The sequence below is a fragment of the Cyphomyrmex costatus genome, unplaced genomic scaffold (assembly GCF_001594065.2).
Source record: "Cyphomyrmex costatus isolate MS0001 unplaced genomic scaffold, Ccosl1.0 scaffold192, whole genome shotgun sequence".
Taxonomy (NCBI): domain Eukaryota; kingdom Metazoa; phylum Arthropoda; class Insecta; order Hymenoptera; family Formicidae; genus Cyphomyrmex; species Cyphomyrmex costatus.
In genome coordinates, this window is record NW_017275954.1 from 129,667 (window position 1) to 146,303 (window position 16,637).

Here is a 16,637-nt window from a genome sequence, read left to right on the forward strand (position 1 = left end):
AATAAATTACTTAGAAATAAATAAAATATATTATATAGAGCTCTCTGATATATATGCGTCGAGAAATCGTACCGTGTGTCGTATAAAGTCGATTAAAATTAAAATTAATCTAAATCGAAAGAATAAATTTGAGAATGTGTGAATATAGAAAATTATATATTAATAAAAATTATATAAACCATTCCAAAAGCTTTTTTATATATTAAAAAAAATATATATATATTAAAAATAAATATTAATATCTTGTAAGAAATTCAAATTTCGCCCGCGTGGTATCTTTACACATTAGACATCAGAAACAGTCTAAATTTGCCTTTATTACTTAATTATTATAATTTGACGAATATGTTTCATGTATATAGATAATTTATTAAATCTGAAAAAAATTATACCATTATTCACATGTTAAATATATCATGTTTTTAATTTTTTTTGTATCAAATTTTAGTGGTCAAATTGTAGCATGACGTGTCTCATCAGCATGTATTGAACGCATGCGCAATGCCGCCTTACGTGGCAGTGGCATCGGCAGCAGTCACATCCAGTGGATAGCTACATCAAGTTACATTGACGTATATTTCTTGTACTTTTCGTGTGTAAACATTTTCCGGGATATTAAAATTGTTATGATTCAGTTTAAAACACATTTTACGATATAACGTACGTATATCATATATTTAACATAATTGTATACAAAGTTTATTGGTGTTTCCACATGTAATAATTTTGGGCTTTAAAACGTCGCATATGTATTTATTTATTTCTAATTGCTAATATTTAATGTCTTTTTGTACTTTACGTTCTATTTAAATGGGAGCTTACGTTACGCATATACATGGAGCATGTTCACATTTTCTACTTGTATTAAAAAACAAATATGATACTGTTTATGTAGGTTACCTTTCACTTTTTGAACGTGTTAAATTTTTATTTTGTTTATTTTATCTTGTCTATATTATGTATATTTTATATATGTATATTAACAATTATAGATATCTAATAATAAAACTATTATAGTACCTAGTATATTTTTTTCTAAATTTTGTACTATTCTTATATAAATGAGATATCTATATCATAGCATATCGTAATTAGTACACTTTCAATGCACTTAAAGTTTATATTTGTAATAAATTTTGTTATGACAGATGCAGCATATTCCAGACGTAGGAAGGCAGCATCCGTATGCTGAGTCTGTGCCACCAATAAAGAATCAACAAAACTTTATAAAGCCACCGATTGCAGGAGAACAGAATTTATCAAATTCACAAATGCATTCTTCCTTACTGTCGATGCCACCTGGAGATCGCTCCCAAATAATGAGTCCTCCGATGACAGGTATTCCTGGCTCTCAAATACCCTCACGCGTGCCTATAGGATCTCCTCTTGGACATGGGCAAGCTTCTGTGGGTTATCAAGCTCAAGGGACTAATCTGCTAAACGCTAGCCTACACCAGTCTGGAGCAGCACCATATAATTCTGTGCCACCATTGCCACCATTACTACCACAAGTTAGAGCACCTCCAACAGATCCAGGGTCTGATCCATCACAATTTACTCCTCTTTCAACAACAGGACAATCTATAATAAGTTCTCCAGGATCCAACTTTTCTCAAGCTCGACAAAAGCAATATTTACCAACTATGCCTCCAATGGCAGATCAAACTACAGCGAATACTGTAGGACCAAATGTAATACAACCTGGACAAAGACAATATGGCTCTACTATGCCTCCATTACCAGGGCAAAATTTATCCAGTCCTCTAGGAATGAATTGTGCACCACCTGGTACCACTTTAGGCTATCAACAACCAGCGTATCAACAACCAACGTATCAACAACCAACGTACCAACAACCAACGTATCAACAACCAGGATATCCTAACCAAATGGTATATATTAAAAAATTTTACTATTTTAAGAGTAACTAAGACTTTTTATATACAGAAAAAAATGAACTATTTTTCTTTAGCAGGATATGTATAATAATCAAAGAAGCCCATATCAAAGTACACCGAATGCTACAGGATATCAATCAGGATTGCAATCTCAACACTCTAGACGACTTGATCCAGACCAAATGCCGAGTCCAGTATGAATTTAATTTTTTGAATTCATTTTATATGCTAATATTATTTATTGTCTCAAATCAAACTATCTTTAATCCAGATTCAAGTAATACTAGATGATCGAAATGCAAAAAGTGGAGTATTTATAACGAATCAGAAAGGCCTTGTACCACCTTTGGTAACAACAAATTTTGTAACTCAAGATCAAGGAAATGCTTCACCCAGATACATTAGATCCACTATGTATACTGTACCTACTAGTGCTGATATTGTAAAACAGGTATATATTGGAATACAAATATATATATATATATATACACACATGTTCTGACTCTATAAGGCATTTATCATTTCTCTTGGATTTATTCAACCGAGTCAATTTTATTAAGTTATATATATATATATGATATATATATATACATACATATAGTATCTTACACAGACTAATATTCCCCTTGGACTTGTGATAAGTCCAATGGCTCGGATTGTGCAAGGAGAATTTGAACCACCAATTGTAGATATGGGTGAAATTGGACCAGTACGTTGCATACGTTGTAAAGCTTATATGTGTCCATTTATGCAATTTATTGATGCTGGCCGAAGATTTCAATGCATGTTTTGTAAAGCAACTACCGAAGGTAACAATTAATTAAGAATTATTTTGCAAATATCTACAATTTTTGTATTAAATATTTATATCTATGTTTTTTATGTTTAGTTCCAAATGAATATTTCCAACACTTAGACCACACAGGTCAACGCTTGGATCGTTATGAGAGACCCGAATTAATGTTGGGTACATTTGAATATATAGCCACAAAAGATTATTGCAGGGTAAATTAATTTAATATACGTACATATAATAATTATTATTTACATAGATCATTCAATAAAATTATTTTTAAATTTTATAACAATATATAATTAGTAAATAATTAAATTCAATATTTTAGAAAGTTAAAAAGTAAAATAAAAATTTAAATTTATCTAAGTCGTTAAAATTATAAATTTATATGTTAATTTTCATACATTTATTCTTTTTGAAGGACAACATTTTTCCAAAATCACCCGCCATTGTGTTCATAATCGATGTATCGTATAATACAGTTAAATCAGGATTAGTGAACTTATTATGTACAAAGATGAAATCCATAATAAAAAATTTACCTATTGATGATGGACAAACTAAAAGCAACATGAAAGTTGGTTTTATAACATATAATAATACCGTGCATTTTTATAACATCAATCCTTGTCTTGCTCAACCACAAATGATGGTTGTTGGAGATATTCAAGATGTATTTATGCCACTGTTGGACGGATTTTTATGCGATATCGAGGAGAGTGAAGCAGTTATCGACAGCCTTATGACACAGATTCCTCAAATGTTTGCAGACACTCGAGAGACAGAAACGATTCTTGCTCCTGCTATACAAGCTGGACTAGAAGCATTAAAGGTACTTAAATAAATAGTACAATTATAATCTGGAGAAAAAATAAGACAAAAAGTGTATATATAAATTTTTTTCTCATTAATGATTAAATAAATTTAAAAAATTCAGTAATATATACATAATTTTGTGTATATTAATACTATCATAAAACGTACATAATTATGATTCCAGGCATCGGAATGTGCTGGCAAATTATTAATATTCCATTCATCTTTACCAATTGCCGAAGCACCTGGAAAATTGAAAAACCGTGACGATCGTAAGGTACTTGGAACAGATAAAGAAAAGACGGTATTAGGTATGTATTTTACAGCATTAAGAGTAGTCATGATTTGTAACTTATGTAAAATAATTTTATTTTTCACAGTTCCGCAAAACAATGTCTATAATAATTTGGGTCAAGAGTGTGTTGGTGCAGGTTGTAGTGTAGATTTGTTTATCTTTAATAATTCATATGTAGATTTAGCAACAATTGGTCAAATTTGTCGTCTCACTGGAGGAGAGATTTATAAATACTCTTATTTCCAGGTGAGCTATAGAGTACAATACAAGTATACATATATATATATATATATATATATATATATATATATATATATATATTATATTTATTAAAAACAAAAATATTTAGAAATATAATCTAGGGATTTTTCCATTGCAGGCTGATATTGATGGTGAAAGATTAATTACAGATATCATTAATAACATTAGTAGACCAATTGCTTTTGATGCTGTTATGCGAGTGCGTACATCAACAGGTATTAGAGCAACCGATTTTTATGGACATTACTTTATGTCTAATACAACAGACATGGAATTAGGCAGTATAGACTGCGATAAGGTACATTAGTTATCTCATAATTAGTTAATTACTGTAATTATTTCTGTAGAATTACATTAATTATATTAATGTGCGCTACAACAGTATTGAATAAGTTATTTGGTAGTATTTATATGCTTCAATTTTATTTTAATTAATTCTTTTAAAATTTTTATTTTTAAGGCTATTGGAGTAGAAATTAAACACGACGACAAATTAACAGAAGAAGAAGGTGTATACATTCAAGTGGCTTTGTTATATACTTCCTGCAGTGGTATAAGAAGATTGCGAATCATAAACTTGAGCTTGAAAACTTCAATGCAAATGGTTGAATTATATCGCACATGCGATTCAGATGCCATATTAAATTACGTTTTTAAGCAAAGTAAGAAAATTAAGAGTATTATAAAATTATAAAAATAATACTTACTTAAATAATAACATGTGATTATTACCTTTTATTAGATGTTTTTAAATTACTGGATTCTACACCAAAAACGGTGAAAGATAACTTGATCGCACGATGCGCAAACATATTGGCTACATATCGAAAGAATTGTACAACACCATCCAGTGCTGGACAATTAATCTTGCCAGAATGCATGAAATTACTTCCACTTTATTTAAATTGTTTATTGAAAAACGATGCATTATCAGGAGGTAAAAATATATTTTATATGCATACATATTCAGCTAATGTATTTATTTAACATTGTATTTATTTACTTTTTATTTAGGAGCTGATATGACCATTGATGATAAATCTTATGTAATGCAAGCAGTTGTAACAATGCCTATTCCTATATCCGTTGCATATATTTATCCTAGATTATATCCTTTACATGACGTTGATCTTCAAGATACGGAACTGCCTCCATTGTTACGTTGCTCTATCGATAAATTTACAGAAGACGGCGCTTATTTACTTGGTAATATTAAAATTACATAGAACATTGATATACTGTACATATTTAATCAAAAATATTGACTTTTTAAACAATATAAAATTATAAATAGCAATTTAACAAAATCTATTTTTAAATAAAAAAAAGAATATAATTTTTTTTACAGCATCTTTTTATACTCAATTATATGCAATTCTAGTTTTTAAAACACTATCGTATAAAGTATCGTACTACAAACAACTTTAACATTTCATAAACTTGTGATTGTTATATCTTTATTTTTAAAATATGAAAAGCCATATCAGTATTATGTATTTTACGTTTTATTTTACAGAAAACACTATTCATATGTTCTTATGGTTGGGTATGGCACTTTCTTCTGAATGGGTACAGAATGTTTTTGGAGTACCTTCAGTGATCCAAGTCGATACAGATCGTCCGCTGCCGATCTTAGACACTCCTTTAAATAATAGAATCATGAACATTATCAAACGAATACGCGCCGAAAGACATCATTGTTTAAAAGTAAATAATTTACTTAATACATCATTTATAAATAGATTATACTAGATCGTGATACCATTCTATTTTTTTGTTACAGTTAACAATAGTAAGACAACGTGAAAAATTGGAAATGGTTTTACGCCATTTCTTGGTTGAAGATAGGGGAAATGATGGAAGTCCTAGCTATGTCGATTTCCTATGTCACATGCACAAAGAAATAAGAACACTTCTTAGTACTCAATAAATAATTTTTTAATGTATTCACAGCTAGAGCTTGTATTCGAACTCTGGCTCTCTCGCATCGATGATTTGTTATCTCATTACCTAAAAAAATTCGAGCAAGGCTTTGTATTCGATCATTATATTTTTGTGTGCATCTAAACATGCATTGAACGTTACACAGACTACACACACATACACACACACACACACACACACACACACACACACATATACACATGAAATGATTTATATTCACTATCTTGAATAAAAAAAAATTGAAAAGCTATATAAGATTTTATGATGAATAGGCAAATATAACGGTAATATATCCGTCATGCATGGTAAAATGGTTAACATAAACATTCTATATATAAAAATATTTCAAATAATAAATAGAAAGCGTATAACAATAAATTAATATAAAAATAAGGTATCTAAAAATTAATAGCCATCTCCTGTCTCTATATACATTAAAATTTGTGTATATTGCTATCACATTACGTGTGCCTTGTGTAACACTATAAAACTGTGCAGTTTCAATTTTTTTCTATTTAAAATAATAAAAATATGCAAGGTGCTCAAGTGGATGATCGTATATGCATATTAAGCGCGCGCACGAATGTGTATGTGTGTGTGTATGTGTGAGGCAGAGAGGTAGTAAATTTACAGTGTTTGTGTAAATTTGGAAGAAATTGAAAAGAACAAATGTATTCTTTTTTCAGTAAATATAGTAATATATAATTATTTTTTCTGGAAAGAAAAAATAAATTATAATTATGTAATGATTTTATAAATCAATGTTATAAAATAAATTATATATACATATATATACATTTCAGTAAATTATGATCACGAAAGTTAATATTTATTTATTTTTTTTTACTTTACGTACCTCGATAACCGTTTAAATAATCATCAGAACGATTAGTAATATGTAGCATTATTCAAAACTTTTAATAAAAAAAAGATTACTTTTGGTAATTAAATTTTCATTTATTGATATAAAATTTTTAAAAAAACTTGAAAACTTTGGAATGAATACATATGTACTTTTCATCATTTATTTTAAATTTATTTTACTTTTAACCGACATGTATACACAAACTGGCAAATAGATTTGAAAGAACACAATTGATCATTCCGACAGATATCGATACGTACGAAGAAATATAGTTACGTTACATCTTTCAAACGTACAGAAAAACACATAAGTATCTATACAATTGTATTACTTTATACTTTAGATCATTAATGTTATTACGTTAATAAAGTATATAAACTATAAACTTATATGTCAATTAATATTTGTGTTTCAATAATATAATAATATCAAAATTAATGTTATACATTAATGTCATTTATAAAATCCCAGATAATTAAGCAGTGATAAATCATATGGAGCAAACTAATTTATTGCATGAGTTATTGAATAGTTGTTTAGTTGCTGTCATCATATCAAGTATCTTATCATACTGAGTAACATAAATGACTATACAAATACTTAGTTTTATATACAAATACTTAGTTTTATTATACCATACAAATACTTACATAAAATTTTAAAAGCAATCAATTAGAAAAAAATATTAGTACGATACTAGTAATGTGACGACTACATAACGACAACTAATGATTTGTTGGTGTATATAGTATTTTTATAGCAATATAAAATGACGGTAGAGTGATTATAGTTGAATTTGTGTTTCTAACTATAAATTAAAAATGGATAAAAATGTAAATGACATAAATTGTAATTATTATAACGAAATATATATATATATATACATATAGAAGAAGAAAATAATATATTATAATAGTGATTGGATGATAAATTATCGAAACGTTATACCTACCCAAAACAAAAATTTTCTAATAATTACGTTGTATTTATACAATGGCATAATAGGTAGCATCGTTAAGATACATACAAGATTTATATATCAAATAATTGCATTTAAAAAATTTAATTTTTTAAAAATAATTGTATATTGTACATGTGTGTGCGCACGCGCACACGCACATATTGGTTGTGAGGAATTAATTAATTCTCTCTCTCTCTCTCTCTCTCTCTCTCTCTCTCTCTCAACAATTTGCATAAATACCATAACTAACATAACTTTAATATATATTTTAATGTTATAAAAATTTGGTAAAACACATACAATATATTGTATAAACTGTCCCGAAAATAAATGGACGGATTAAGGAAATGTATATTTTATTAATTATTCTATAATTGATTTATCCTCAATATACTTTCTGTTTTGCTAAAAAGGTACGCTCATATTTGCAATAGTGTTAGTGATTAATGTAGGTCTTTACTTTCACTCTTCAGCCATTCGTGCTTAGCACTTGATGTAATCGCAATTCTGATATTTTGCGATATTATTAAGAAAAGTCATTTTGTTACCTCAGTCAGGCGTCGCTACTCGCTACTACCATTGTGTAAACTTAAGCCTCGTCAATTATTATATAAATATAAGGAAAAATAACGATCTCGTAAAATTTTTAACAGTGTAATATTTATTTGAGGTCTTTCATATGGAAGGAAACAGATGTTACGGGGACTTTAATATCACATATGTCAATTGCCTGTGTATTCTATCAATTAAGAATACGCATTTTATTACAATTTAAATACAGTTTATTTTGATAACGATATTAATAATGAACAAATTTGATTGTTCTTACGATCGTTTAAAGTTCGATGAAGCTTGCGTAAATGTGATATCTGACAATGGAAACCTTAACAAGTGGTTGTACTCGCTCTCTATGGATTGTTTATCAGTAAGTACAATTATTATATTTTATATGCATAATTTTTAAAATATAATTTATCTAATGTAAATAATCGTATATTGTCTCCTGATTTGTATTACATTTTTAATAGTAATTTGTAACAATAATAAATTTGTACAGTAAACAATAAAAAGACAAATTTGGTTTCGTCTCACACACACACACACACACACACACTGAAAAATTTCATAAAATTTATTTATTAATTTAAACAATATGGACTTTGATTACAATATCTACTATTTTAAAATCAAATTTTCAAAGAAAGAGCAGAATAGATTATAATTAACAAATAATTTTTAAATAAATTCATGTAACGCAAAATCTAGCTTTTTGAACAGTACATAAGTTTGTAGGCGCATAATAACTAATGTATTTGTAACTCTTCGTCATATTTTTTTAGTGTCCATATAAACGAATAGTGCAGATTTCAAACAATATTAGCCTAAAATTCAGTACAATTGAAACATTAAAATGGAGAATATTAAGCAATAGTGGAAATAAGGAATATGTATCTTCTAAAATTACAAGGTAAACTTGTTATATAAGTTAATTATTTATTTAGTTATTTGTTTTAATTATTTAAGTCAGTTTTATTTAAGTTTATTAATAAGACGTACATATATACACATGTATACATCCATTTTGATGAATATTTTTCTTAGAATTATTTATATAACTTTTCAGAAGTTTTTACAATTTAATATTAATTTAATAATTTTGTAGAAAATTTAAAAATTTTTGCGACAAACAATATAAATTACAACGATGAAATTCAAGAGCACTAATAACGAACTTCATCAAATTAAAAAAATTGAATATCTAAAATAATGTGACTTATACATTTTCAAAATTTTTGAGAATGACCTGATCAGTATCGAATCGTTTGTATATGTATTTCTTTTAATTTTCACATTTGTATATTAAACGTTTTTATCTTAGCCCTTCAACTTATTATTTTTATTTATTCTTATACAGAGCCTATTACTAATTATTATTTAAAATTTTTGTATAAATTGAAAAAATTTAAAAATAGAATTATAAAATCTGAAGAAGTTTAAAGAGTATTTCTCAAAAATTTTTATAAATTTTAAAAAATAAAAATTTTTATGAAACTTTGCGCTAATAAATATAAAAATATATATTACATGAAAATATTTTACCCAGATGTACGAGGATAGTTCGAAAAGTTCTCAGCCTGACAAAGAAAATATGATTTTTGACAAAATTTTTTTATTTTTCGAAATAGTCCCTTTGTAAGTCAATACACTTAGACCAACGATATTCCAACTTCTTTAGACCTTCAGTATAATACAATTTTTCTAATTCTTCAAAATAAGCGTTTGTCTTAGCAAACCTCCGTATTTGACGTGAATCTTTTTCCAGCGATCTTCAGATTCGGGAACAGGAAAAAATCACTGGGGGATAAATCTGGTGAGTACATTGCGTATGGCAGCAATTCGAAGCGCAACTCATTAAGTTTTGCGATTGCAATTGCAAAAGTGTGAGCAAGAATGCATTATCGTGATAGAAAAGCACCTTTTTCTTTGCCAAATGCGGACGTTTGGTCTTAATAGCATCGTTTAATTGCTCTAGCAATGCTACATAATACTCTCCGTTGATAGTTTTGCCTTTTTCTAAATAATCTATGAGCACCACCCCCACACTAATCCTAAAAAATAGTCGCCATTACCTTTCCGGCTGATGGGATAGTTTTTGTCTTCTTTGGAGCACTTTCACCCGCTTCCGCCCATTTGCACTGGTGTTTCGTCTCTGGCGTGTAGTGGTGAATCCATGGTTCATCCACATAGTGATGAATTGTCGCAGAAACATGTTCAAACACTCTTGAGAAACGTTCATTCGAATGCGTTTCTGATGGACCGTTAGCAAACGCGGCACCCATCACGCTGAAAGCTTTTTCATGTGCAAATGTTCGTGTAAGATGTTATGAACACGACCTACTGAGATGTTTACAATGTCAGCAAGCTCACGCACTTTCACTCGTCGATCATTTAACACAGCATTATGGATTTTTTCGATGATTTCCTCAGTCGTTTTTGGGCGTCCTGAACGTTCGATCACGTTTGAATTCAGCAACCTATTTTTTTACTGTTAAAAACAATGGTGAAGAGTCTCTTAAAATGGAATCCAGCGCGTTTTTTATTTCCGTTGGCGTTAAATCTTTCAAAACAAAGTATTTTATCATTTTTTTGCGCGACATTCGATTTTATCCATTTTTCGAGAAATATCAAAACTTGTTTACTTTACTCGACGCAACAGACAAATTACTAATCGCATCTGTCTGAAACTTTTTCGGAGGCCTTCTGAAGAATCAAATTTAAAAAAAATCATGGCCATTTAATACTCTCGGTATCATCTCCATGTCAGGCCAAAAACTTTACGAACTATCATCGTACATGTGTACATCTTTAACATATTACTTCAGATAAAAATTTAGAGTTTTTCATTTAAAAGAAAAAAATTGGAGATGGTTTAGTTTTAAAAACAAAATATTATGCGCTAAGTTTTTTTTAGAACATACCATTTTTATGACTTCCACATATTATTGACATTTTGTTTTAGATGCAACGTTATTATAATAACATTATTTCATATTTTAATTTTTTTAATTGTTCCACACATATAAAAATATTTATATTTAATTGCAAAAAATGTCAAAAAATGGTTTATGAAATATTTAATTTGTATTTTACTCTGACATATTTTTAAGTGACAAGATAATCAAGTAATTCGTATATATTTAAATTTTAATGAATTTACATTAATACTATTTTACATACTAAAATTTTGTTATAAGTTATATATAATAAAATAAATAAATGTTAAGAAAAAATAATATTAAATTAAAAAAAATAGCTGTTTACACAATGTACGATATCCAATTATCTTTGTTGTTGTTGTTTAAATTGTTTTATAAATATGTTTGTTCCGCCAACGCATTGTTTTTTTATCTTATTTTAATTAAAATTTTTCAAATCTTATCTTTTAGCAATATTGTTTGCGAATTAACGCCGCATTTAGGGCAATATGGTTTATACGAATTGGCGGTACAAAACAATACTTGTAATTTTAGAACTATAAAGAATCCAACATATCCATACACAGGTATATATCTAATTATTCGTATGTCTTGTTAAATATCTTGAGATGATTATAGAAATGTCATATGATGTTAAGAATTATACAATTTGATACGTATATGAGATATCAATTGATAAAACGCGTATCTTACGTTAGTTATCATTTTATTTGTTTGTTTAATCTGTATGTTGATAACTGGAATGAAGATTATATTATCTGATATCAATAACATTATAAAAAGATAATTATTGAATATAGAATTATAATAATCAATTAAAAAGAACCAATTAAGCGATATTATAATTCTAAACTTTGGAGGTACCTAACATTTTTGTACTAATTAAAAAAAATAGAAGAATAAAAAAAATAATGATATGCTATTTTATTACTTTAATATTAATGTTGTTATGTTATATATGTCGCTTTTCAAATATAAATTTTGAAACATAAAAGATAATTTAGAAAAAATCTTATATATATATATGATATTTATTATATATGATAGACAACTGTATATTTTTTACTTGTCTTATATTGCTATGTTCTTTACAAAATAACAGTTAATTTTATTAATTATTTATTAATTGACAAAACAATTGTCGCTATTCGAGACATGTTTTTATTTAATTGATTAATAAAAAAAAGTCTAAATTTTAATAAATACACGCGCACGTGCACAAAAAATCTGTATAATTTTATATATTGCAAAATATTTTTTAAATTATATTTTTACAGAGCTCTTCATTACTTTGGGAGTAATTGTATTTATCTTATGTAGTATATCTGTTGGAAGATCTTTATGGCATACGTTTAAAAAGGTCAAGGATGAATCAAATAATAAAGAACTAATGAAACGTCGCGTAAAAGCAATCGATACGTTCAGAGGGTATAAATATATTATTATAGATATTATTAGATAAATTAAAAAGTAATGGCTGTATTTTAATAATACTAAATGACAATATGTTGTTTTCAATATTAATTTATTACATAGTATTTAAAAATTTAGATATAAGAAATAATTTCGATAGAATGAGTAATAAATGAAAAATTATAAAGTATGTATGCAAAGTTTTAGCTAGTCTTTTTTTCTCAAAATTTACCTTTATTTTTACAATACCTATACAAGTTGATCGAAATACAAACGGGACCAATATAACCAAGAATTTTATACAATATATTAACACAATTGCTTATACGATGCAGGGCTAGTACTCTTTTCATGATTTTTGTCAATGATGGCTCTGGTACCTATACCGTATTGGAACACACTATTTGGGACGGCATGTTTCTAGGAGATATAGTATTTCCTTGTTTTATATGGATCATGGGCGTTTGCATTCCTATAGCTTTATCGTCTCAGTTAAAACGTGGAGTTTCTAAGCTACAAATTAGTTATTCCATTTTAAAGGTAATAGTTGTTAAAAAAAATAATGTAATGTAATTTATACATGTTTAGAACATATTATTAAACCACTTAAAAGAAGGCATTGAAAATGTAAAAAAAAGTACCAAATATATTTTTCATCACATAATCTTAATAATATTTTCTACGCAAAATCTGTTAATATATAATTGCTTTTTATCGCAGAGAAGCTTGCTTCTATTTCTAATAGGCGTTTCACTGAATACATTGGGAACAGATGCGCAAGTGGAAAATATACGAATATTTGGAGTTCTTCAACGATTCGGAGTTACTTATCTAGTCGTTGGCCTAGTGTATCTCTGCTTTCCACCCCAACAATCAAAAATTCTTAGGGTATAAAAATATTAAACATTTTTGCAAAGCCCCCATAATATAGATATATATATTATATTATATAAATACGTTATATATTCTTTGAAAGTTGCAATATTTTTCTCTCCTAGTTGTATATTTTTTGAACGTGAGGTATCGGACCAAAACTACATGTAAAATAATTATCTATGAAAAGTTGTAGTAATAGAAATTTTTTTCTTGTTTTTCTTCGAAATAACATAGTTTCTATAGTTTTACAGGTATTTTTTTATATCTTCATCAATAATAACAGTAATAGATATAATATATACAATACAATTCTTAACTCATAGAAATTATAATGTATAATATGCTAATTATTATAGCTAGTAACATGAATTCTTCTTGTATTTATATATAGAACCCATCGCCGACTTCGACAATGCGCAAAATGCAAGACATACTAAGCCTTTTGCCACATTGGTTTGTAATGCTGATTTTAGTAATTGTACATTGCGCTTTAACGTTTGGTCTTCCTGTACCTGGATGTCCCATGTATGTACCTTATTAAAAAATTAGATAGTAATATGTACATTAAAAAATTAGAGTTGGAAAATTTCATTTTCCAACTCTATTTTTTTAATACTATATTATTTGTTATGTAAGTGAACAGTGATCTTATGTATGCTGTAGCGGATATCTTGGACCAGGCGGAAGGCATGAAGATGGTGAATATTTTAACTGCACCGGAGGTGCAGCTGGATATATTGATAAAACTATACTGACCTTAAACCATATTTATCAATATCCAACTGTTAAATCTGTTTATGGATCCGGTCCGTTTGATCCCGAAGGAATTTTAGGTAACTTTGTTGCTTATTATTACAGTTATAAACATAATTATTAAAATATGTATTATGTATTTAATAAAACACATAATAGAGTGTTTTCTGAAATCACTAAAAATATATTCTTTTAATAATAAGTTTAGCCAATACAAAATATCAATCTTTTTTGTAACGAGTGTCAAAGAAGATCATAATTTGTTGTAGTTTTGTATCTTATCAGGTTAAAAATTTTTTAATTATTTAAATAATTCATGAAAAGAATTCCAATTTTGAAACATTTTTTATATTTATAATATATTTTCATAATCTTATGGTACTTAAACTTGTAAAAAAAAATATACCTATGTTTATAAAAAAATTAATGTTATTGTTAATTACAATTATGTTAATTTCATATATCGGTCTAATACCATTACTGTTTATTGCTTTTAAAAATATTTAAACAAAAGATATAGCAAAATTTTTTAGACTGCTCTTATCGTAACATTTAAAAAGTAAAATGGAAGAGTATTTGCAAAATTGTTACTGTTTAATTAACGATAACATGTTAAATACTTTTGAGAATCAGTAACTACGGTAACATTTACTATTTTGATCATTACAATAACGCGAGTAACTAGTCACTTTTAAAAGTAACTTTTTATTCTTTGTATATTTCTTCCAGGATGCCTCACAACGATATTTCAGGTATTGCTAGGTGTACATACTGGTACAATTCTGATGTTATATAAAGACTGGAAAGATCGTGTTATAAGATGGCTTTTGTGGGCAGCAGTTTATGGTTGTCTGGGTTGCGTCTTTCATTTCACTAACATCATACCCGTTAATAAAAATTTGTGGTAAAGTATTAAAATCCGTTCTATATAATAATAAAATTTCGTTCTACTTTAACTTATTACTACAAATAGATTATAAAAATGATCACGTAATGTTAATTCCTCTGTGAATCGATATAATTATGCAGGTCTTTGTCATTTGTATTCGTTACTACTTCTTTTTCTCTGGCTTTCCTTTCTGGTTGTTATTTGCTGATCGACGTTGCCCAAGTTTGGCGAGGTGGTCCTTTCAGAATTCCCGGTGAGTCAAAATATGTTTTGTTTAATTTATTTTAAAATTTTGCCGTTAAATATCAATACGCAATTAAAAATAATCCGAAAAGCATGAAACTATGAAATAAATATTTAAAAACATTAGATAAAGCATAAAAGTATAAAATTGAGATCTAAATACATTAGATAAATTAGGCAAAAATTTTTTCTATATTAGTTAAAATAAATCGTATTTATTTCTTTATTCGATTACGAAACTATAGTTTTCAATTTTGTAGCAAAAATTAAATATAGTATTTAGAGTTACAATTATAAAGAAACAATACAAACGTGTTTTTAGCATTTTTATAATCTTATAATATGTAATCTAAATATTTTAATTCAGGTATGAATGCACTGCTGTTATATGTGGGTCATAGCGTGTGTTATGAAATCTTTCCATTCCATTGGAGGATTGGTGCCATGGACAGTCGTGCTTTATGTTTAATAGAATCAATTTGGGTAGTAATTCTTTGGGGGATTATAGCATATATTATGCATCGTAAACGAACATACATCACACTCTGAATTATATCTGTTTACATTATTATACATATTATATTTTCAATTTAACTCACATTATATAAACTGAAACTTGTTTACAATAAAGCGCAACTTTTAAATTTAATATTTAATTAATAATATATTATTATTGTATAATACGTATGTTTGTATATGAAACTGGCCACATTATACGTTCTCAAAATAAACATAAAAAGATATTTATTAGCATTATCAATATTATAAATAATTTATTTTACAACTTGGATGAGTAATACAGTGATAGATTCAGGTAACAAGATTAACAATATATGTATACATATGTATACATTTACACATATATTTTCAAAAATTATGATTAATATTTTTATAAAGAGCGTTATTACAATTTCTTGTAATGATTCATTCATCTTAAATAAACCAACCACGTGCTCACATAATATAACATATACATATAATTGCGACATGTCAACGTAACTAATCTACTATAGGACCGTTTAACTTTTTTTTTCTTAGGAAATTGTTTAAGAAATTTTGAAAATTAATGCTCATTATAATTAATTAAAAAATTTTTTAAACAAATTCAATATTCCGTTAAAATAAATATT

General features: G+C 27.3%; 2 protein-coding genes across 2 annotated transcripts; both read left to right on the forward strand.

Moving 5' to 3' along the window:
- Positions 1-545: 545 nt before the first annotated feature.
- Sec24CD (COPII coat complex component secretory 24CD) lies at positions 546-6,209 on the forward strand. Its single transcript, XM_018538062.1, has 15 exons — positions 546-660; positions 1,149-1,892; positions 1,973-2,092; positions 2,170-2,349; positions 2,512-2,707; positions 2,788-2,903; positions 3,116-3,526; positions 3,695-3,821; positions 3,891-4,051; positions 4,185-4,364; positions 4,527-4,728; positions 4,809-5,003; positions 5,081-5,272; positions 5,583-5,773; positions 5,850-6,209. The coding sequence occupies exons 2-15, from the start codon at positions 1,149-1,151 to the stop codon at positions 5,994-5,996; spliced, it is 3,162 nt and encodes a 1,053-aa protein (XP_018393564.1). The 5' UTR covers positions 546-660; the 3' UTR covers positions 5,997-6,209.
- Positions 6,210-8,641: 2,432 nt separating this feature from the next.
- Positions 8,642-16,191, forward strand: LOC108772562 (heparan-alpha-glucosaminide N-acetyltransferase). The gene is made up of 11 exons (XM_018538117.1): positions 8,642-8,761; positions 9,177-9,304; positions 11,784-11,899; positions 12,611-12,761; positions 13,082-13,286; positions 13,467-13,634; positions 14,014-14,147; positions 14,286-14,455; positions 15,105-15,279; positions 15,405-15,517; positions 15,875-16,191. Exons 1-11 carry the CDS (start codon positions 8,642-8,644, stop codon positions 16,054-16,056), a joined length of 1,662 nt encoding a protein of 553 aa, XP_018393619.1. The 3' UTR covers positions 16,057-16,191.
- Positions 16,192-16,637: the final 446 nt, after the last annotated feature.